The sequence below is a fragment of the Kogia breviceps genome, chromosome 5 (genome assembly GCF_026419965.1).
Source record: "Kogia breviceps isolate mKogBre1 chromosome 5, mKogBre1 haplotype 1, whole genome shotgun sequence".
Taxonomy (NCBI): domain Eukaryota; kingdom Metazoa; phylum Chordata; class Mammalia; order Artiodactyla; family Physeteridae; genus Kogia; species Kogia breviceps.
Genome location: NC_081314.1, coordinates 30,589,610 through 30,613,322, shown reverse-complemented (window position 1 = coordinate 30,613,322; position 23,713 = coordinate 30,589,610). Strand labels below are relative to the sequence as shown.

General features: G+C 46.8%; 1 protein-coding gene across 2 annotated transcripts in view; it reads left to right on the top strand.

The window, feature by feature from the left end:
* The window catches only part of RFTN1 (raftlin, lipid raft linker 1), a 205,274-nt gene that overhangs the window by 5,438 nt on the left and 176,123 nt on the right, over positions 1 to 23,713 (top strand). For both annotated transcript variants that reach the window (XM_059065039.2, XM_059065038.2), the window contains exon 2: positions 11,434 to 11,586. In XM_059065039.2, coding sequence (XP_058921022.1) covers positions 11,442 to 11,586 — 145 coding nt within the window. In that variant the 5' untranslated portion in view covers positions 11,434 to 11,441. The remainder of the gene's footprint in view (positions 1 to 11,433; positions 11,587 to 23,713) is intronic.

The window sequence follows — 23,713 nt, the reverse complement described above, 5'->3', positions numbered from 1 at the left end:
GTGTCTGATGGTGCAGGGTGGTGACGGAGGAGCGTCCCATTTAGGGGGTGTCCACTACTCAGGCTCGGTTCAAAAGAGAGGGGCGCCAGCCCACGGGAGTCAGTGGGGAACCCAGACCCCTCCAGAGCTGGGAAGTCAACATCAGCTATGTTTGCTCAGCTTGTTTGATACTCACCAACTCTCGTGCTACTTTATGAAGCTGTATTGGATGTTTCCACACTTTTTCAACCAGGAAGCCAGCTGCACTTCACAGACGACGTTCTTTGGCTTTTAAAACGAAACAGTCCCATTGTGCTGTTCCATAGGCAGACCCCCTGGATGGGCAGCATTTTTTCTTGGCAAAGGATTATCAGCTTCCATTTGTGGTTGTGTGTTTGTGTTGCGTGTGTGTTTGTGTGTTGGAAGTCCCTGATTAGTATTTCACCCCGAGGAAATACTTCTGAGGAACCTTCAAGTTTTATGGAATAACTCCCAAATTACTCAGATTTGGAGAAATTTTTGTAATAGACCTTATCCATTAAAGTCGGATGAGAAGAGATTAGGTTAATCACAGACTCTGGTTAATGGAACGTGACCATATAGTGTATTACAAGATTTTGGAAATGCAGAGTACAAGAAATCAGACTGTTCATTTAAACACTTCTTTAATTTAGAGAGGTCTTTGGGGATTTTTCCAGTGTCTTGGGACACTTTATAAGCACCCTTTCAGTGTGGTGTAATTAAACCAGGTTAACAGGGATCTTTATCATGGATAACAAGTAGTACTAGCAATAGTACTAATAATGGTTAACATTTAGACAGCCATTTCTAGGTGCCTGAGCTCTTCTAAGCCCTGTTAAATTAACTTATTAAGTCCTCACCCTGCAAGTGGATTCTGCGGTCATCCCGATTTTATAGCTGAGAACCCCGAGGTTAAGTGGCTCCCTCGACGTCACTTGGCTAGGAAGTAGGGGCCCTGGGACGTTAACCAGGCACTCTGGCTCCAGAGCCTCACCAGCCCCTGTGCTGTGATTTTAAAATGGCGAACTTGAGAGCAACAGGCAAATATTCCAAAGGCCCTTTCCATCCTTTTCCAGATAATAGGCACCTTTCCTTCTCCGGAAGTCTGTTGACGGAGTGGGTGTTACTGTGCATCTCTTGGGGCAGGGCACTGGGGTAGTTGTTGCTGAGGATGAAGATGTAACTGCCTTCGAGAAGTTTGCTGTCCCATGGGAAGATGGGGTGGTACCCAAAGCTCCAGAGCTCTCTCCCTTGAGCTGTGGACTGGTCCACCCGGCTGCCCACCCCACCTCCCCTTGGTTGGAGTTCTCGCATCCAGAACAAACTCCGGTCTCCTTTGGCCCAACTGCTCCTTCCACGGCGTCCCTGTCTTGGGAGGTGGCCGCTGCAGCTTTACAGGTGCTCAGGCCACAAACCTGAGAGGGGTCTTTGGATGCCCTCTTTTTCTCATGCCCTGTCTCCAAACCACTAAGAAATCTCACTTCCTACCTTCAAAAGTATCCAGAGGGGCTTCCCTGGTGGCGCAGTGGTTGAGAGTCCGCCTGCCGATGCAGGGGACATGGGTTCGTGCCCCAGTCCGGGAAGATCCCACATGGCTTGGAGCGGCTGGGCCCGTGAGCCATGGCCGCTGAGCCTGCGCGTCCGGAGCCTGTGCTCTGCAACGGGAGAGGCCGCAGCAGTGAGAGGCCCGCGTACCGCAAACAAACAAACAAACAAACAAAACGTATCCAGAATTTGACCTCTGCTCACACCTCAGCACCACCTCCTGGTCTCCCTGTTCCCAGGGTCAGAGTGATCATGTCTCCCTCAGGGCTGGAAACCCTCCGAGGGCTCCCGTCTCACTGGGGACAAAGCCAGCATCTTGACCGCGGCTGCCCAGGCTGCCCCCCGCCCCCTCCCCGGGCAGGTCCAGGGCATCCCGGCCTGTTTGCACTTGTGGCCACCTGCTCTCTCATCCTAGCGCTTGCCCTGGCACCTTCCTCAGGATCCTGCTCGCCGTCACCTTCTGGGGGAGGCCTTCCCTGATCACGCTGTTTTTTGTAAAATTGTGCCCTCCCCTGTACTTGCTAATACTCCTCTCTGCCTTACTTGTCTTTATGTGACATACTTTTGAACTTGAACTTCATTCATTATTTTTACGTGTCTGTTCCTGAAAGTAAGGTTCACGAGGGCGGGGTTGTTCTGGTTTTGTTTTGTTTTGGTCTTTGTCTCTGTTTCACTTCGGTATCCCCAGCACTTGGAACGGTACCTTGCACCTACTAAGTGCTCAGTGAAGGAGGGCATGATGGTTAATTTTATGTATCAAATTGGCTACCGCGGGGGTACCCAGTTTTTGGTCAAACAGCAGTCTAGATGTTGCCATGGGGTATTTTTAAAGATGTGATTAACATTTGAATCACCCTCCGGAATATGGGCGGATATGGGCCGGCCTCATCCAAAAGACTGAGGTCTCCTGAGGAGGAAGGAGTTCTGCCTCCAGATGGGCCTGGGACTCAGCTCTGCACCATCACCTCTTCCCTGGGCCTTTGGCCTCCTGGCCCGTGCTATAGATTTTGGACTTGCCAGCCTCCAAGTCCAAAGACAAGTCCTTTAAAACAAATCTGCCCCAACTTCTGCCTCTGTAGATATCTATACAAGGACACACATACACACAAGAAACCCAGGAGGAAGAACAGGCTTTTGGGGCAGGGTGTTGTGTTCTCTTTGGGGCAGATTCATCTGGAAGTGCCGGGAAAGTTCCAGGTGAAGATGTTGGAACGGGTCCGTGGGCATGTCTGCTGGAGTTGGAGAGCAGTCAGGCTGGGAGGGGAATCTGACAGCTAAGGGGGAGATGATGCAGTTATGGAACATTTTTGAGCCTACATGCCTCCCTGTATTGGAGGTTCCCAAACTGTGTACTAAGGCACCCCAAGGCACCGCAGCAAGTGGAACTTGCATGTTAGATACCACCCTCATTACTAGCCTGAGGTAGTTCACAGGATCAACATCAAAGGCCACCACTTCCTTTTGATGACATCATATCTTTGCAAAGCTGGATTTGGGATGGTTGCTAAGAAGATCATTGTTGAACAGGAGATGAGGGTGGTGCTGTCCAGTGTGATTCTGAGGTTTGAGAAGTTTCCCAGTGCCAAATGGATGCACACATCCCAGTAGTAGGTAATTATGGTAATTTAAGGATGCGGGAAAAGTTTTTTTTCAGTTTGTGTATTCTGTTCTTTCAAAAGGCTGCTAAGTTGTTTATACATAATTATCAATTTGTTTGGACCTGACTACTTAATAAATCGAGCTGTGGGTATTGCTTTTAGCCTGGGGGTGCTGTGAACAAACGTATAGGGACACTGGGGGTGCCATGACCTGGAAAGTGTCAGAACCCTTGCCCTGTATTGTTCTGGGTATTATATGTAGTGTGTACAGGATAAGGACCAGGGACAGAAAGACAGGGGACAAAGGGACAGGAATGAGGGCTGCACCCCAAAAGTTGTATTTCTACAAAAACAAAAGATGTGAGCAAATAAAATATAAGCATTTGTTAAATCAGGGTAGTGGGTACAGAGATGTCTACTTTTTTTTAATCCTTATCCATATGTTTGCGGTGGTTGGTAGCGAAAGTAATTTGAAGAGAGAGGCAAAAGGAGGCTGGAGATAGAAATTTGGGGGTGCGCTTGTGTTTGGGACGACAACAGAGAGCCTGGGAAGGGAGGGTATGAGGTCCAGAGAGATTCAGGTGATGCAGGGGTGGAACCAAGGGGGTCAGCAAGACCAAGTTGTCTAGACTGTGGTTCTCAGCCCTGGCTAAGCGGCCTAAGAGAGACCCTGGGCCCCTGTGGCCTGGGTGTTAGGAGATTGGAGAGGGTCAGGAGTGGGAAAAGACAGGGTTTGCTCTGAGGGCGTTGATTCTCAATTCTGGATGTCAGTTAGAATCACCTGGGGGGTGTCTTAAAAATGATGCTTGGGCCCCACCCCAAATGCCTGGGCATCTGGACACCGAAACAGCTGTCCAGGTGATTCCAGTGTGCAGCCAAGATTGAGAACCACCGCCATGGTCCAGGCTTTCTCAAGCTTTACTGTGATTCAGACTTTGATGAATCATGTGTGAAAAGATGGATTCTGATTAAGCAGGCCTGGGAGTGCCAATGCTCCTGGTCTGAGGACCACACTTTGAGTGGCAAGTTCTTCTGAGGGCAGGCTGTTTTATTTAAGGGTGGTTGGGATGGAGGCTAGTTGGAGAGCAGAAAGAAAGGTGGTCTGGATCAGTCTCCACCGAGTGTTTTCCTTTGATAATGTAAATACCCCTTATATGCCTTATCTCTTGCTGTGTGACATATTACCCCCAAACTTGGCAACCGAAAATAGTAATGAACGTTTATTATCTCGCAGGGCTTCTGTGAGTTAGAAATCCAGAAGCAGCTGAGCTGGGTTGTTCTGACTCAGGATCTCTCACGAGATTGTGGTCAAGATGCTGGCTAGGCTGAAGGCTGTTCTGGAGCTGAGGGATGCTCCCACTTGAGTGCTGAGTTCGTCGTGGCTGTTGGTTGGAGGCCTCAGTTCCCTCCCCTGGGGACTTCTCCATGGGGTTAATAGAGTGTTCTTACAATATGGCAGCGGGCTTCCCCCAGGGACATATCCTACTGACTACACAGGTCAGCCCTGTTCAGTAGAGGAGGGGACCACTGGTGAACGGGAGGATTATTGAGGGATATCTTGCAGGCTGTCTGTGATACATCTTCTTGTCTTCAACTAGGAAACATAATGCATATTCAACACAGAAAACTTGAAAATATAGAAAACCATAAAGAGAATGTCTCCTATCACCTCGTGACCCAGAGGAAACTTCTTTGAATATCTTTATTTAACCTGCCAGTTAAAAAAAATATGTGGATTTTCATATACAGATACACAGACACTTAAAAAAAAGTAGCACCATAAAATAACCCCATTTCATACAGATTGTTCTTTTCCTTGGCATTGAATTAGGAATACTTTCAATGGGTCATTTCTGTCTTAGTTTGTAGGATATCAAGATTTGACACCATCCGTACAGCTGACTGGATTTTCAAGTTTTCATTTACATTTCTGGGTGGAGAGAGATGTTCTTATCATGTAAAAACTTCTTAATTTGGATCATCAGTTCCTACTTTGGGTGCCTGAATGATGTAATAAACACACTCAAGTCTTTAAATATAGGATTTGAGTGGAGAAATAAAGAATGAGTTTGCCAGCTGATCCAGCAACATTGCATATAATTGCCCCATCTCTGGTTGCTTGTCATGAGCTGTTGGCAGTTGTTAAAATTAGCTTTACAGTCTGACTCAGATTAGCAGCAAGTGTGGTAAATGAGGGCTCACTCTTTTTTTTTTTTTTTTTTTTTTTTTTTTTTTTTTGCGGTATGCGGGCCTCTCACTGTTGTGGCCTCTCCCATTGCGGAGCACAGGCTCCGGATGCGCAGGCCTAGTGGCCATGGCTCACGGGCTCAGTTGCTCCGCGGCATGTGGGATCTTCCCGGACCAGGGCACGAACCCGTGTCTCCTGCATCGGCAGGCGGATTCTCAACCACTGCGCCACCAGGGAAGCCCGAGGGCTCACTCTTAATGAAACTAATTTGTATTTGAAAATATAACTGCATTTATTGTCCCCATTATTTAAATGTGTGCATGCTAGTTGATAGTAAAAATAACCTTTAAACTGAGGGATTTTTTTAAACCCCAGCTGAAAAATAATTGTTTAAGGAGGTGATCCTTTTTGAAGTGGTTTTCCAGTGTTTTACATGCATCTGGGGAAGTATTTCAAAACCACATTAGAACTACTTTAAAATAAAAATTCAAACATTTAAAATGACACAGAACATCATGCCCCATGGCTGATCAGCTTTTTCTGGAACCAAGTCTATGGGGGTGTGCCCTCTGTTTTATATCACAGCAGTTTTCTCTGAATGCCCTGCACCCCGCCCAGACTTCTAGAACAACCAGCCTCACTGTACCATGTGTATTTCTTCATTGTCTTTCTTCTCCTTCACCTGTGATCTCCTTGAGGGTAGGACCTAGTCTTTCCATTTTTGTATTTCCTAATTGAGGGCGTGACTCAAAAGAGGCCATAATAAATGTGCATTGGATGAATGAATGCATGAACTTGGAATATGAATTCTCTCCCTCATGGAGCTGACAGTTCCTGCATGAAACTGGGCCCACATGTACTAAAGACACACCTCCTTTTAGGCTTGATTCAGAAAGAATTAATTTTTTCAGAGTGTCACCAGTTGAGGGATCTTTGCTTCCGGGTCATTTGCAAATGACCTCTCCTTGTAGTGGTTCTCAGAAACCCCCAGTAATTACCTTATTTTCTTCCCTAGTCTGTCTCCAGTCCTAATAACGTTTAGCCAGTTTCTGCTGAAGAACTGTAAGGATATTTTGGCTCTTTTCCCACTGTCTCACCATAGGAGTGGGGAAAGACCTCCTCTCTTTCTTCTACCAGTGAAGACCTCTTGGGTGGTTTTTCTTGGTGCCTTGATGCTAGAGAGACCCATGCACGTGGGTGCAGGGATATCTTTTGGGAAGATAAAGATGTAAAAAGAAGCAAAAACCCTCCTGTGTGACTGTCAAATAAACAAAGCTGATGAAACCATCAACTCACACATAAAACAAGTAACCTGGTTTCCATAGATGTCAATGTGAAGTGACTATAGGAATTTGGAAGGGCAGAGCTATGGGAGTTGGATGAACCAAAGGAAAGTACTAGAAAAATGTCATCACACACAGGTGATTTTTAGCAAGTGTGCTTTACACAAACAGACAATAACGAAAGGAAAAATAGCCATGAATAGCACTGCTGGTCATGATTCCCTCCCAGTGAGCTGATGCCCCAGGGTAAGCAGGGGGTGGAGGAGCTAAATCCGTGGGATCTCAGAGGGTCTCACCTTCCACCGTGCCTCTCGCGGGTCAGCATCTGGCCACCCTGAGTGTGTTATTCATGAACAGGATCCTGTACTTACCGTGTAACCCAGCAATCCCACCCCTAGGTATTGCCCTAGAGAAATGAAAACTTATGTCCACATCAGAACTTCCATGTGAATGTTTACAGCCACTTTTTTAAGAATAGACCCAAACTGGAAAACTCCCCAGATGTCCTCCCAGAGTGAGTGGCTGAAGCAGGCTTGGCCAAGGAGGCAGCTGTCTGTGGTCATTTGGAGTAAACTTGCTGTAGAGGTTACCTATTGTATGATGAATCACGCCAAAACGTAGAGGCCTAAAACAGCAACAGTGGTGTATTTTGCTCAGGAATCTGCCAATTTGGCAGGTCTCGGTGGAAACAGCTCATTTCTGCTCCACATGGTATCAGTGGCTTGACTGAGGCAGAGGCTCGTCTTCCAAGGCAGCTCCCTGGCACGATGGCTGGCAAGTTGGTGCTGGCTGTGGATTCCTCTGTACATGGGCCTCTCTTTGGGGCTGCTTGAGCTTCCTCATGGCGTGGTGGCTGGGTTCCAAGAGCACGTGTCCCAAGAGTCAGGCAGTGGATGCTCCCAGTTTCTTAAGGCTCAGGTTCAGAAGCTGGCACTGCTTCATCTGACACTTTCTATAGCAAGCAGTCACGGAGCCCAGATTCAGGGGAGGTGACATAGGCCCCACCTCTCGATGGCAGGAGTGTCAAAGGATTTGGGGGCCACATTAAAAAACCATCACACTTACTGTTTACCTTCTGCCCTACCTTGACCCCGGAGACCCTCCCTGAATGTCTGTGAGGAGGATGTGCAGCTACGCCAGCCCCATCTACCGGCATCTGGTGAGGCTGTGCCCTTCACTCCTTCCTCCTTCTCCACCTCTCACTGCCCTCCAAGGCCCATATCCAGCCTCTGTCCCAGCTTCTTGTGGGATTCTAATACAACCAGGGTTTGGGAACCTTGCATTGGAAACAGTGAAGTTTACAAAATGTAGATAATCACTATTATATCTTAGTTTTCCTTCTTTTTGTAAGCTAGATTTTGTGACTTGTTTGAGCACAGTAGGGACTGTAACAGGCATTTTTGGAGTGATGTAAAAGTCTTTCCTATTTTGACAGGGGTGGGGTTGGTGGAAGAATGCAGGAAGGAACTAGGAGGAAAGCAAATGTGCCAGTAGCAAGCAAGGTAGGGCCCTAACACGAACGAGTAAGAGGAACAAATTCACACTAAGCTTTTGGTGGCTGGCAACGGCTTCACCATGATTCCCTTCCCAGAGAGAACTGTGCTTTAGAAGCAGTTGCTTAACCAGGGTTGCATGCCCTAAAATTTGAAACCTCAAGGATTCACTGATATTACAGTTTTGCACCTGGCTGGTACGGTGTCTGATCACATAGATGATTTCCCAGGGTCTCACTGTGTCCTGTGAGACAAGCACAGTGTCCTTTGGAGTGAACTTGGACCTCAGGTTTGGGATAGTCTGATTAAAACCTTAAATTCAAAGTTATGAATTGGGAGTTTTTCTAATACTTCCTGGCATGCTTCCCTGCAACCCCAAATTTGTCTGAGACTATCTTACTCATCCTGATAATCCTCTCCTCCTTTTTTTATGCTGTGCGGGAACCTGTCCTTGAGAGAAGAAATTAAATCATACTAAAGTGTTAGCTGGCTACCAGGAGCTTGGTTTGTTGCCTGTCCCAGGGAGATATTTGCGGTTTCAAAGGCGATGCCGAGGTAGGGTGTTCTCAAAGGAATGACTCTCTAATGCTAGAATTTACTTAATAGGATAGCAAGAATGGGAAGATTTTTGAGGAAGGGTTGTTTTCGTGGAGGTCCCCAAATGCTCAGTCCTTTGTAGGGAGGAAGACGAGTGAGTGACTGGTAAGCCTTTGGGTTATTTCCAGTTCTGTTCTGGCAGTGATAGTACTTATCTCACCAGGTTACCTGTTCCCCAGTACTTAGGGGCCTCCCTGTCTGCTTCTGCTTTGCCCCAGCGGATGCCAGGCTGCTTGCTTCTTAGCAGTTAAATATGCAGCCTCTGTGCATATCAGCTATTATATCTGCAGAACTGCAGAGTATTTTACAAGTAATCAGTTCATGCAGATTGCACATAAATCATGTCTGCTCTGGCCCTTTGGACACTAATGTTCTCTTATTAAGGCATAAGTAAGCCTTCCTGTTCTCATCCATCCTTCCAGACTTTTTTTAATTACTGCAAATATAGCCTGACTGTCGCTTCATCAGCCTGTTCCCTCCCTCTCCGACCTCGTCGCTTTTGTGCTGTTCATCTTGTTTTTTTGGAGCTGGCCAAGTTGCCGTAGGAAGCTGGGTACCTTGTGAATGGATTGAGCCAACGGAAATTCTTATCTCAAAAAGGAAGTGGCCACCGCGTTTCTGTTTGTGATATTCTTGACCAGTTAATATATTTGTGAAATATGTTCTGATGGCAGCACCGGTGCCCCAGAGAGGAGGGAACTTAGCCAGGCTCAGTCACAAAAGGGAAAATATCTCCCGCTGAAGTCTGGGGAGTGGATAAAAAGTCGTTTCATGAATGCCATTCTGCCTAAATAAACAGAGAACATTCATTGTTTTTAATCCCCTGGAAGCTCAGCCCACCCTCGTATGCACATCATATTAACATTTCTCCGTTTTCTTTCCAAACCGCAGCCACGATCTTTGCTCCAATACACGTGGATTCTGCTTCCAATTTCTGCGGCCCTGCTTTTAGTGTTCAGCCAGTTTTCATTTTGGTCTCAAATGACTGAGTCTGGAAGAACCTCTCTGTTCCTGTGGTTTGGTCTAAAAAGGAATAAACAGGGACTTTTTAGACGAGGCCTGTAAAAGTACCACCATCTACTTTGAGAGGTGTTTTCTGAATGTAAAATCCTGTCTAAATAATTACTGTTGAGGGTAGAAAGGACTTTGGAAATCGTAACAACTTATTATCCCCTCTTAGAAACCACGGCGGAGCGACATCTCTCTTGTTTTTTTTTTTTCAGATGGGCTGACACCATGATGCACTTGTGTTGCTTTTTAGGTTCCATTTTTAAATCATGTATACAGAGTATAGTGGAACTGAGGCACTCTGAGGTATTATTTTCCTCAGATGAGGAGAAAAGTGATATAAAACAGTATTTTTTAAAATTTAACATCTTTATTGGAGGATAATTGCTTTACAATGGTGTGTTAGTTTCTGCTTTAAAACAAAGTGAATCAGCTATATGTATACATATATCCCCATATCCCCTCCCTCTTGCATCTCCCTCCCACCCTCCCTATCCCACCCCTCTAGGTGGTCACAAAGCACCAAGCTGATCTCCCTGTGCTATGCGGCTGTTTCCCACTAGCTATCTATTTTACATTTGGTAGTGTATATATGTCCATGCCACTCTCTCACTTCGTCCCAGCTTACCCTTCCCCCTCCCCGTGTCCTTAAGTCCATTCTCTACATTCTCTACATCTGCGTCTTTATTACTGTCCTACCCCTAGGTTCTTCAGAGCCTTTTTTTTTTATATTCCATATATATGTGTTAGCATATGGTATTTATTTTTCTCCTTCTGACTTACTTCACTCTGTATGACAGTCTCTAGGTCCATCCACCTCACTACAAATAACTCAATTTCGTTTCTTTTAGTGGCTGAGTAATATTCCATTGTGTATATGTGCCACATCTTTATCCATTCATCTGTTGATGGACACTTAGGTTGCTTCCATGTCCTGGCTATTGTAAATAGAGCTGCAGTGAACATTGTGGTACATGTCTCTTTTTGAATTATGGTTTTCTTAGGGTATATGTCCAGTAGTGGGATTGCTAGGTCGTATGGTAGTTCTATTTTTAGTTTTTAAAGGAACCTCCTTACTGTTCTCCATAGTGGCTGTATCAATTTACATTCCCACCAACAGTGCAAGAGGGTTCCCTTTTCTCCACAACCTTTCCAGAATTTATTTTTTGTAGATTTTTGATGATGGCCCTTCTGACCGGCGTGAGGTGACGCCTCATTGTAGTTTTTATTTGCATTTCTCTAATGATTAGTGATGTTGAGCATCCTTTCATGTGTTTGTTGGCAATCTGTATATCTTCTTTGGAGAAATGCCTGTTTAGGTCTTCTGCCCATTTTTGGATTAGGTTGTTTGTTTTTTTGATATTGAGCTGCATGAGCTGCTTGTATATTTTGGAGGTTAATCCTTTGTCAGTTGCTTCGTTTGCAAATATTTTCTCCCATTCTGAGGGTTTTCTTTTCGTTTTGTAAAACAGTATGTTTTTGGTGTCATTTCAGAATCACAGGCTGGCTGGTAATGGTATCTTATCAGTGAGAGAAAGCAGCCTGAGCGTACAGCCTCCAGTGTTCGGGTCATGGGTTGAACTGCGCTCTAGATTTCAGCCAGGCTGAGGTCCTTTATGTGTTCTTCAGGGAAATGATGGGGTCGTTTATACTGCGGTGTGTAAAAACAACATCTCAGGAAGAAGAAAATCATCCCCCTGTTTTTCTCCTTTTGCTGGCAGCTGCCGAAATGGGTTGCGGATTGAACAAGTTAGAGAAACGTGATGACAAACGGCCTGGAAATATCTATTCGACGTTGAAGAGGCCCCAGGTGGAAACCAAGATAGACGTGTCCTATGAGTACCGCTTCCTGGAGTTCACCACCCTGAGCGCCGGTGAGGACGGGGCTCAGCCCAACCCAGGGGTGGGGGGCTTGACAGGGCTTCGGCCCAATCAGCGCTGGAGGGGCTGCCTAGGACAGGCTGAGGGGGCGGGGCGGAGGCCGGGCGGGGGGCGGGCATTGGGAGGCGAACTGCAAAGGGTGGGCCTGTTAAGAAGGGCCTGCGCTGAGAAATCCAGATTTTTAGGTGAAATCTTTCATTGTTTTGAAAGCTAGCAACTAATTTAAATTGTAACAAATTAAAACCGGGTGTGAGCCAAAGAGTACAGGTGGGTGGGTTGCAGTTGGCCGTGGGCCTGCTCGTTTGCAGACTGTTTCATGACAAGACGCGCGGAAGCACGGAAGAGGACAGTCGCCATCTGTCCGCGTGGTTGTCTGCCCATCCATCCAGGTCTCCCTGCCCCTTGTCCGCTGGCGTCTTTCGAGACTGCTCGTCCAGCAGGCTTGGCCCTGCCTCACCCCGGTGTCCCAGTGGGCCGCGGTGACTGGCGAGTGAGGGTCAGTGTTTTCATCCGGAGCATTTGCTGAGCACTGAGTGTATACAGAGAGCTGGGGTGGTGCTGTGGGAAAAGCACGCGGCCCGTCCTGGTTTCCAAGACTCATACACGCGGAAAAACTCAGCAGCCTATAACTGTAAGTCAGAAAGATGTAAACTATGTTTTCGGAAGGGAAGAGAACATTCTTCCCTGTGGGGGACCCCTGGAAGCCGTGAGCCCAACCCAGGAGCTTCCTAACACAGACATCTTAAGACTAACTTTCTCCCTGGGCTTCTGTGAATATGTTAATCTTCTAGTAAGAGAAGAGAATTCATGGGAAAAGCCCCCCGAGTCGTGGGTTTGAGCCCTGGCGTTGCTGTGGAGCAGCCGGGCCTGCAATCTCATCTGTGAAGTGGGCACACGCAGCCCAGCTCGCAGGGCAGCGCTGAGGTGAGGAGAGGCAACACGTGTTCTGAAGCTCTTAGCACGTCCAGCTCCAGTTGGGTTGCTGGCATCTCTACCCCAGCTCCCTCCTCCTCCACCTTCGTGCTGAAGCTCCAGATGCTTCCTGAGCCCCGAGAGGGCTGGGCAGCTGGGCAACTCTGCAGGGGTGGGCCTGGGCACCCCTCACGTCCCCCAAACAGAACCCGGCCTCTTCCTCAGCAGACTGCTTCCTGCTGACTCCGTTGATAAATATAATGTCACCATTGTCCTAAACGGCCAGACTTGACACCTTAGTCATTGTGACCATGCTTCCCCCTCACCCACAATTTCCATTCTGTCACCCAAGCCTCTTAAAACTACTTCCAGAAATGCTAATGATGTAGCTGATATAACATGGACAAATCTGAACCTAGAAGTATTTGGAGTATTTCGTCATCCAGTATTTGCTCAATGAGTATTTGAGTGCTTTCAGTGTGCTGGGCCTTGTAGGATGGTCAAGGAGAAAACCAGAGTATGCATAGGAAAAAAGATCCAAAGGAAGTATAACAAGATGGTCAATATTGATTGTTAGGGTGCTGAGATGGTGGGGGAATTCTTTTTCTCTTTTTCATATTTTTGTGCATCGTGGTTACATTTCTTTTATTACTAAGAGGAGTGATTTGTGCCTTTTGCTTTTCTTAGTAATAATTTCCAGGAATATGTCCCGCCCCGTGCCCCCCACTGATTCATCGCTCATTCCCTGAGCTATTTCCCTGACCTCCTTGTTTGTTTCTCTGCTGCCCTGTGCTCCAGTCACAACACCTACATGGCTTGTTTTGATTGAATTACCTTTTGTTTTCTGATTATAAAGTGGATATAGGTTCATCATAGAAAGTTAGGAGGAACTTCCCTGGTGGTCCAGGGGTTAGGACTTCACCCTCCAATGCTGGGGGTGAGGGTTCCATCCCTGGTCAGGGAGCTAAGATCCCACATTCCTTGCAGCCAAAAACCCAAAAGATTTAAAAAAAAAAAAAAAAAGCAATATTGTAACAAATTCAATAAAGACTTGAAAAAAAAGTAAGGAAAACACTGGAAAAATTCTAGCTGGTCTCCCTGCTTCTCTCCCTTTGTTCCCACCACCCTCAGATCACATTACTCCCCTGCTCAAAACCCTGCCAGGGCTCCCCGACCCTGAGACACCCAGCTTCCTTCTGCCTCAGTCTCCCACTGTCCTGAGTGTTCTGCCACTGCGGCCTTGCTGTTTCTCAAATCTCCCAGGCCTCCTCAGGGCCTTTGCACTGCCTGTTCCCTCCGCCTGGAAGTTTTCTCAGATATACCCTGGGTTCAAACCCTTAACTCCCTTTTCTGGGAAACCTCTCTGACTGCCTGTTTAAAATTTCACCTCCCCTGACACCCCATCCCTTTCCCCTCTTGATTTTCCTCATAGCGTATCCTGCCATCAACATGCTTTATATTTCACTTGTTGTTATTCATTTCCTTGTTTGTTGTTTGCCTTCCTTCAGAAGGTGGAATCCCTTCTAATGAGAGCAGGATTGTGTCTGTTTTATCCTTTGCTGTATTGTCGGTGCTTTAAAAAAAAGAGAAAAAAAGAACAGTGCCTGGCACATAATAGATCATCAATAATGTTTGTTGAATGAATCCTCAATGTATATTTTTGTATCCTGCTTTTTTGCATCTTAACATTGTACTGTGAGGCACACACCCCGTGGTTCCATATGTTCTGAAAATATGATTTAATGGCCCCTATATGCTTGAATCACTCCGGGTGCTGTAATTTATTTAGGGTCCCTTTTTATTGGGATTATTTGGGGCTTTGGGCTATTACAAATAATGCTGTGATAAGCAACACTGTACCTAAATCTTTGCGTGTATTTCTGATTATTTCCTCAGGAATGACTGAGATGAAAGATATGGTTGTCGGGACACTTGATAAATTGCCACACTGCCCCCTGGATGGGACCTGCTGGTGTAAAGCCCAAATCTGATCATGCTGAACCCTTTGGCTGGTTCCCCAGATAAATGATGGGAGGGTTGCAGCTAGCGCTCAGGAGGTCCTCATCTCTGGAGGACCGTGGGCCTGGGCCCTTGGCCTTGCCAGCTGCCCCCAGCAGGACCCTCCCGTCCAGCCTCCCCGCTCTGGCGCAGTCAGACCACCTTCTGCACAGGGCCTGCCCCACCCTCCCTATTGCCAGGATGTCCCCTACCTGAAATTGTTCCTTCTGGACGTCCATCCCATCAGAATTACTCTTTTCTGCATGGCTGTAGTTTGTCACTATCATCTTTCTGACACTTTTATTCCATCATATATTAAACTCATTTGTGTTTCCTTGAGGGCAGAGACCAAGCCTTTCCCATCTTTCTGTTCATCTTTCTTGTTTATGCTTTCTGGCCGAGAATAGCATGTCCTAAATAGTTGGGTTCTAGTACACCTGCAAAGTCACTGTTACACCTGCTGGTGCGGTTCCCTGGCAGCCTGTCAAGTTTCTTTTCCAGAAGTTCTAATGGGATCATTCATCATTGCTCTAGAGTGGAGCCAACATTTGTTAAGAGCCTACTGTGTGCCAGGTCCTGTGATGGGGCATTAGATCCCTGATCTCATTTCTTTTAAACTTTTCAATTTTGCCAAAGTATTATTTAAACGTACCACACCGTGCATCTTTAAATTGTTCAAACCCGTGAAGCCATCACCTCATCAAGATGTAGAACGTTTCCACTGCCCCCAAAGTGTCCTTTTTTCCAACCCTCTGTCCCCAGACAGCCAGTGATCTGCTTTCTGTCACTGATTTTATTTTCTAGAATTTTCTATAAATGGAATCATGGTGTCTAGTCATTTGGTGTGGCTTCTTCCACTCAGCTTACTTATTTTGAGACTCATTTATGTTGTTTGGTGTGTCAGTGGCTCATTCCTGTTTCGTCACTGAGTAATATTCTATTGTACGGATTCACCACAGTGTGTTTTTCCATTCACCTGCTGATGGACATTTGGGTCATTTCCAGTTTGGGGCTATTGCAAATTAAGTTGCTATGGCCATTCGTCTTTGTGTGGTTTCTTATGTCATCTTATCACCACAGTAACCCAGTGAGGTGTATGGGGACACTCATTCCTTTTTTGCAGAAGAGGAAATGGACCCTCAGAGAGGTTAAGTAACTTTTCTAAAGATGCAGTGCTAGGAAGTGATTAGGGTGGAATTTGTATACGGATCTCTTGGGCATCCGAGCTCTTGTGCCTTGTAAACTGCAAGGTGCCAGAGAAATAGGCATTGACACCAGTCAGAACATTCTTGCTAGAAAACTTGTGTTATAGTGTAGAGACGCATAGGAGTACTCCTCTTCTATAGGGTTTTGGCCACGGGAGATTTTATTTTTGCGTTTTTTTTTTTTTTTTTTTTGTGGTATGCGGGCCTCTCGCTGTTGTGGCCCCTCCCGTTGCGGAGCACAGGCTCAGGACGCGTCAGCAGCCACGGCTCACGGGCCCAGCCGCTCCGCGGCATGTGGGATCTTCCCAGACCGGGGCACGAACCCACGTCCCCTGCATCGGCAGGAGGACCCTCAACCACTGTGCCACCAGGGAAGCCCCATAGGAGATTTTTGAGGAGCACTTTACATGCTTATTTTTCACAGAGAAGGTGGTCATCTGACACTTTAATGAAGTTCAAGTTGGGGAAAGGGTGTTGTCCACTTCCACCTGCTGGCTTAGCCACATGCACTTTAAAACAATCAAGGTCAGAGCCAACATTGTTCTATCTGTCCCTTGCTTAGAGCTCGGTGCTTTTGTGGATGATACTGGAACATGCAGCCTCGCTTGTAGGGCTGGCGGAGGCGAAAAGCAGTGGGAAACTCACAGTGAAGCATGTAAGCTGCCAAGGATCTCAATTCTGGGTGATTCCACTGGATCTTAAATTTTCAATTAACTCTGGTCGCCGAGGGATGAACCTGCCCTTTGATGGGTTTCATTGCAGACGGAGGCCCATAAAGCATCACAATTTCTGCAAAACGGGGCCTCATTATCCCTCTTATGTGTGTGTTTTGCCAGCTTCTCTGCGCCAGGCCACTCTGACACCACTCAGAAGCTACCTGTGTCAGCTCTGTGAGAATCCACTGTGTTTAGAACATACTTGGTGCGGGGACAGCTGGCAGTCAGCGACCTGCAGGATGAAGTTAGTGCCCAGGGCATGATCCTTGCTTGAACTGTCTGGTCCTGCACTGTCTAATACGGAAGCCACCAGCCACATGGTTACTGAAATATAATAATTGATTACCACTGAATAAGATTAAAAATTCAGTTCCTCTGTCACCCTGGCCACACTTCAAGTGCTCAGCATCCACCTGTGGCTGGTGGCTACCAGACTGGACATCGCAGATGGAGGACACGCCCACCATGGCAGAAGGGTCTGTTGGGCAGTGCTGTTCGAGTTGGTTTTCAAGGGAGGTTAACTCGGTTGCAGGTCTGACTCTGTATCCCTAAAGCGCATTAATGTACCGTGTTATTATGAAAGTTTGCCCCTGGGTTTACCACGGACTGTAGGATGACAACTAATTGATTTCACAGATATTTATTGAATGTTGACCGGAGGCAGATGTTGTGTCCTGAGCACATAAGAGTGAACCAGACAGGAGGTGCTCCCTTGTCTCAGTCAGCTGGGCTGCTGTAACAAAATGCTCCAGACTGGTGGACTTAAACCACAGATTTTTATTTTCTCATGGATGTGGAGGCTGAAGGTCCAAGATCAGGGGGCCAGCAGGGTTAGGTTCTGGTGAGAGCTCTCTTCCTGGTTTGCAGACAGCCACCGTCTTGCTGTGTCTTCATGTTTGAGAGAGACAGAGAGCGTCCCTTCTCATGTCTCTTCTTGTAAGGACATTAGTCTTATTGGAGTAGAGCTGCACCCTTATGACCTCATTTAACCTTAGTAGCTTCCTTACTCCAAATACAGTCACATTGGGGGTTGGGGCTTCAACAGTTGAATATTGAAGGGACAATTCAGTCCATAGCACTGGTCTAGCCCACTGGTCTACGTGGCTTCAGCATCTTACAGATGAAGAACCAAGTGACTGTAGTACTTGAGGCTAGAGTGCTGGTGATAGAGGGGATGTGGTGGAAGGTTCCCTTGTTGGAACCTTCCACCACATCCTTGTGTGTGTCAAGGAAGGTTTGAGATCTGCAGGTGGATTTGGAGTTAGCCAGGCAGGAGAATAAGGCTGGGAGCAGGTGATCTTTTCAGGCAAAGGGGACAACCTATGGGAGGGGCCAGAACGTGGAGACAGCATCGCATGTACGGGAAGCTGTAGGTGGTTCAGGTCGGTTGGAGTGTGGCTTCTCAGGGGCCAGATGACTAAAGGTCTTAGGTCTTGGACTGAGGAGTCTAGGCTCTCTCAAGAGCCCCGAAGGATTTTAAGGTGGGGCGAGGGTATGTGACATGATCAAATTTATGTTCTGGAAAGCCCACTCTGGGTTTAGAATGGAAAAGGATGGAAAGGATAAAACTGGGGGAGAGGAGAGCATTTGCATTCAACCATTGCAATCATCAGGCAAGGGGTGAAGGTGGCCTCAGCTGAAGGGGTGGCAGTAGGGACGAAGGAAGTGAGCAGGGGGTGGTCAGAGAGATCAGGAGGTGATCCCCGGGACTGACTGGCAGGTGAGGGAGTGGGGAATAGAGGAGGAGGTAGTTCACTGGGCACCTGGATGGCTGGCATGGGGGCCACACGGCTGGATGCTCTGATTCTGCTTTAAAGCAGTTTCTTTTATTTATTTATTTATTTATTTATTTATTTAGGCTGTGTTGGGTCTTCATTGCTGTGTGCGGGCTTTCTCTAGTTGTGGCGAGCTGGGGCTACTCTTCGTTGCAGTGCATGGGCTTCTCATTGCGGTGGCTTCTCTTGCTGCGGAGCACGGGCTCTAGGTGCGTGGGCTTCAGTAGTTGTGGCGTGCGAGCTCAGTAGTTGTGGCTCACGGGCTCTAGAACCCAGGCTCAGTAGTTGTGGTGCGACAGCTCAGTAGTTGTGGCTCACGGCCTCTAGAGCGCAGGCTCAGTAGTTGTGGCGCATGGGCTTAGTCGCTCCACGGCATTTGGGATCAGACTGGGCCAGGACTCAAGCCTGTGTCCCCTGCATTGGCAGGCGGATTCTTAACCACTGCGCCACCAGGGAAGCCCAAAAAGCATTTTCAAATAATGATCTCACTCGATCATCCAAGTGGCCCTGAGAGTCAAAGCAAAAGCAATTTTTTTCTCTTTGTTTTTTTTCAGATGAGGAAATTTCCTTGATACGTAGTAGGTAGTAAGTGGGACCAGAATCCGGTGCTTGTACTCTCTTCCCACAGCATTTTTCTACTGCACGTGAAGGAGAGCTCAGGCCTCCCGAATGGCGTAGCAGTATAAAAAATAACTTTATTGGGGTATAACTTAATGTACCGTAAAAAACACCCATATGAAGTGTATGGCTTGATGAGTTTTGGTAAATGTAAACACCCGTGTAATTACCACCACACTCAAGATGTGGAACTTTTCCATCACCCTAGAAGATTCCCTGCCCCCAACGCCCGCCCCAGACAACTGCTGATTTGCCTTCTGTCACTGTAGGTTCATCCTGCTTCTTCTCGAGTAACATAGCAATGTAATCATACAGGGTATATACTTTTGTGTCTGACTTCTTTAACTCAGCGTAATGCTTCTGGGATTCATCCATGCCGTTGTATATATCAAGAGCTCATTCCTTTGTGTTTCTGAGTAATATTCCACTGTCTGGATGTGCCACAATTTTTAAATCATTTTCCTGTTGAACACTTGGGCTGTTTCCAGAAAAGCTGCTATGAACATTTGTAAACAAGTCTTGTGTGGACATATGTTTTCACTTCTATTGGGTAAATACGTAGGAGTGGAATTTCTGGGTTGTTGGGTAAATGTATGTTTACCTTTATAAGAAACTGCCCAGCTGTTTTCCAAAGTGGTTGTACCATTTTACATTTCCAACGGCAGTATATGAGGGTCGGGAGCTTCATTTTTTTACATGTGATAATTACAGCTGCTATTTTTTAAGCACCTAGTGTTAATCAATTTTAAACAAACTAATGACAGTCTTATGAGGTGGGTGGTATAGAAGGATAATTGAGATCTTGAGTTTCGAGAGGTCATACAAGTGACTTGCCCTAGGCCACCAAGCTGCTGGATGTTTGTAGCAAACTCCATCATCTTACTGAACAGTAGAGCGTTCACTTTAGGCTGTCTTGATTCCTGAATCGCCTGCACACTGTGGTGGGTTTCACCTAAATTGAAGGGCTTCAACATGAGAAAATTGGAAAGTACCTCATGGTCCATTGCATGTCTTCTTCAAGCTTGTCTTCTGTGTCTCCTCTTAAATTCTTGCTTGTAAAACATTCCCATGACACACATTAAAATATCTAGCATCAGTTCACACTGCCACATTTTTAAAATTCCCGTCTATGTGGTTTTCCTGTCTCAGAGGTCTTTGAGAGCTGACCTTTGGGATTTTTTTCTTTGCCATTATGCTGACCAGGCTCATACTTGGAGTTTGGCTGCGAGCATTTTAGCCTTAAGCCCTGTATATAAATTTTGAGTGGTTATGAGAATAACACGGGGTAACATTAATTATTCAAAACATGTGTACTGTGCAATGAATCATTTAAAGGTCCAGTTTTTACTTCATTTCCAGTCTGGGTAACCTTATCCCTAAACACGACTGCTGAAGCAGCTGATAATCTTTGTCTCTTTAAGGTGTCCTTTTAATCTCTCTTCCCAACTGGGAAAAAGACTCCTCTAAAAAGATGGATCACAATTTAAGGTCTAAAAACTAACAGGTTCAAGTGTTTTGGGGTGAAGAGCTTGGGTGCCTAATGGCTCATTATAAATCCTGGTACTGTTAGTCTGTCTGATTTCATGGGTCGTCAAGGGAGGTGATAAGCAAATTCTGAAATACCATCCAAAATAATGTTAACCTCCAGAGAAAGACTGTAGGCCTTTAGAACTAATCCTTTCCTTAAAGTAGTGGTTCTCCAACTTGATGGTGGGTCAGAATCACCTGAAGAGCTCTTTGAAACCCAGAATCCTAAGCTCCAGAATTTCTGATTCATTAGGTCTGGGGCAAGGCCTGGGAATGCATTTGTAGCAAGTTCCCAGGTGACGCTGATACTGCTGGTCTGGGGACCACACTGAGAACCTTCCAGAACCAGATGGACTGCAGATTTCTTTGATCTGAGTGGAGATGGCAGAGAGAAGTGGTACTGGTGTGATTTTTAAGTATAAAAGTAATTCAATAAATATACACGTACATAATGACCACTCATATTTGATTTCCTTGAAGTAGCTTGCAGTATGTTTAGAAGGACAGGCCATACTCCTAAAACAAAAATACTACCAGTTGGACACAATGATTCTCAAACTTTTTGCTTAAAAGATTCCCACGGGGCTTCCCTGGTGGCGCAGTGGTTGAGAGTCCGCCTGCCGATGCAGGGGACATGGGTTCGTGCCCCGGTCCGGGAAAATTCCACATGCTGCGGAGCGGCTGTGCCCGTGAGCCATGGCCACTGAGCCTGTGCGTCCAGAGCCTGTGCTCCGCAATAGGCGAGACCACAACAGTGAGAGGCCCGTGTACCACACACAAAAGAAAGATTCCCATAGCCAGGCTCCACCCCAGACCAGTGAAGTCCATCTTGGGAAAGTGAGCCAGACCTCAGGGTTTTTTGAAACTTATAGGTGATGCCGTGTGCAGCTGTGGTGCACCCATGGGCATTTGTGAAGGGCCAGGTGGTCAGTACAAGCCTGGGTACCCCAGCTGGTTACCCTCAGGTGGGTCACGTGTACTGAGACTTTGTTTCGCTTCAGCCCTTGGAGCTGTTTGAATCTCCTGCAGGTCACTTCCAGTTCCCTGAAGCCTGGTTTCTTTCTTCAGAGCACTGAGCAAGCATGTGACATGGTGTAGTTGGGAAGCACAGGTACAAACAGTTGTTCTCAAACTGTAGCAACACCAGAGTCACCTGGTGGGCTCATTAGACCGGATTGCTGAGCCCCTACCTGTGGAATTTGTCGTCTGGATGTCTAGGGTGGGGTTCAAGATTTTGCACCTCTAGCAGGTTCCCAGGTGACGCTGCTGTTTGCTGTTGCTCCTACAGGGGACCACGTTGAAAACCAATGGGCTAGACCGTGGGCAGTAGATTCCCACCAGCAGGCACAGTCATTCTCCGGACCTGAGTCCTCCACATCTCCGCTGTAACTGAATCCCAGCTGACCCCGGTGGATACCCTGCCTCCCCAGGGTACCCTAAAACCTTAAATGGTTGTCCGTCAGAAAAGCCAGTCCTTCTAAACTGGCTCTCTCTTCTCCGGCAGTCACCCTGGGAACCTACCTGCTGGTCCTGATGGGGGACCATACGGCCCTCCCCTCTTCCCCTGTGTGAACCGCGTCCTGTGTGGAGCGCTGCCCTCCCCCCCCACTACAGCCCCGAGGCTAACCACGGTCCTCTCTCTTCTTCAAGGTCCTAGAAAAGCTTCACCTCCTCCAGGCTCTCTTCCCCGAACCAGCCACTGTGGTGGGGGGCAGGAGGAGGATGGGTTTGGCAATGAGAGGCTGTGTAGTTGGAAATGAGTGTTTGCACGGAGGATGCTGGGCTCAGCTGCAGGAAGAGGAGTGAGAGGTGGGTTTAGGGAACAGTTTCGTGCTGGCTAACAGGTGTGTTCCCAGTGGTCTGGGGTCTGCAGACAGCCTCCTCTTGGCCCAGTGACCTTGACTCCTGGGTGTCTGTATCCTTCCCTCTCGTCCAAGGTGGAGGGGGAGGTGTAGCCCACCTGGGGGACAGTCAGTATACTGTGGTTTGAGCAGCCCACTCTGGGCATATTAGGGGCCTGTTACACCTCCAACATCTGGATAAGCCTTTGTTTTCATTTACATGGCTCATCACGTCTAGCTCGAAACGCTGCACCTTAGAAGCAGGTCTGCAGGCTGCTCTTGGGCCCCAGTGGCCGTGTGGTACAGCCTCCTCCTCGGCGCTTTTCTGCAAGGCTTTGCCTTGATTAGGTCTCTACCACTTCTATTCCCTGCATCCCTTTTCTACTCCTTTGCTGCCCTTGCCTGTCTGACCAAGTCCCATAGAAAGGACCTAGATCCTGGGCATATATCCAGAGAAAACTATAATTCGAAAAGATACTTGCACCCCTGTGTTCATTGCAGCACTATTCACGATAGCCAAGACATGGAAACAACCTAAATGTCCATTGACAGAGGAATGGATAAAGAAGATGTGGTACATATATACAATGGAATACTACTCAGCCATAAAAAAGAATGAAATAATGCCATTTGCAGTAACATGGATGGACCTAGAGATTATCATACTAAGGTGAAGTAAGTCAGACAGAGAAAGACAGATATCATACGATATTGCTTATATGTGGAATCTTAAAAAAAGACACAAAAGAACTTATATACAAAACAGAAAGGGACTCACAGATGTAGAAAACAAACTTATGGTTCCCAAAGGGGAAAGAGCGTGGGGGAGGGATAAATTGGTAATTTGGGATTAACATATACACACTATTATATATAAAATGAATAACCAATAAGGACCTACTTGTATAGCACAGGGAACTATACTCAATATTTTGTAATATCCAATAAGGGAAAAGAATCTGAAAAAGAATATATGTACATATATATAACTGAATCACTGTGCTGTATACCTGAAATGAACATGACATTGTAAATCAACTATACCTCAATTTTTTTAAAAAAAGAAATGACTTAGAGTTGACAACCTAGAACGAGTGTTGATGGACTGAGCTTGAGACTGCAAGGGATCAGGGCGTTGGCGGGGAGTGACACCTGGCTGCAGGTGCCTGCAGGTGTGAGTCCCCCTTTTCGGGGAAGCCCTTGGTAGGAAGCTCTGGAAAGGAAGGAAGAGGATTGGGGGATGAGTGGTTATTTGCATTACAGGAGAAGTCTTGGTTTAAAGTGGGTTTCACCATGGGGTTCCTTTAGTGGAGCCTCGAGTGCCCTGAAGTGTTTGTTTTGCCATCCAGAATGAGGTATTTATTACCGCACTAAATATGGTACCTGCAGCTTTGGAACATAACAAATTCATCTATAACATTTGCAGCTCTTCGGCAGAATGGAACATAAAGGCACTGATGTTGATGGCACATTTTTGCAGGGAAAACAAACAAACCTTGAAGCAAAATGTCAGAAGCCAGGAAGGAGG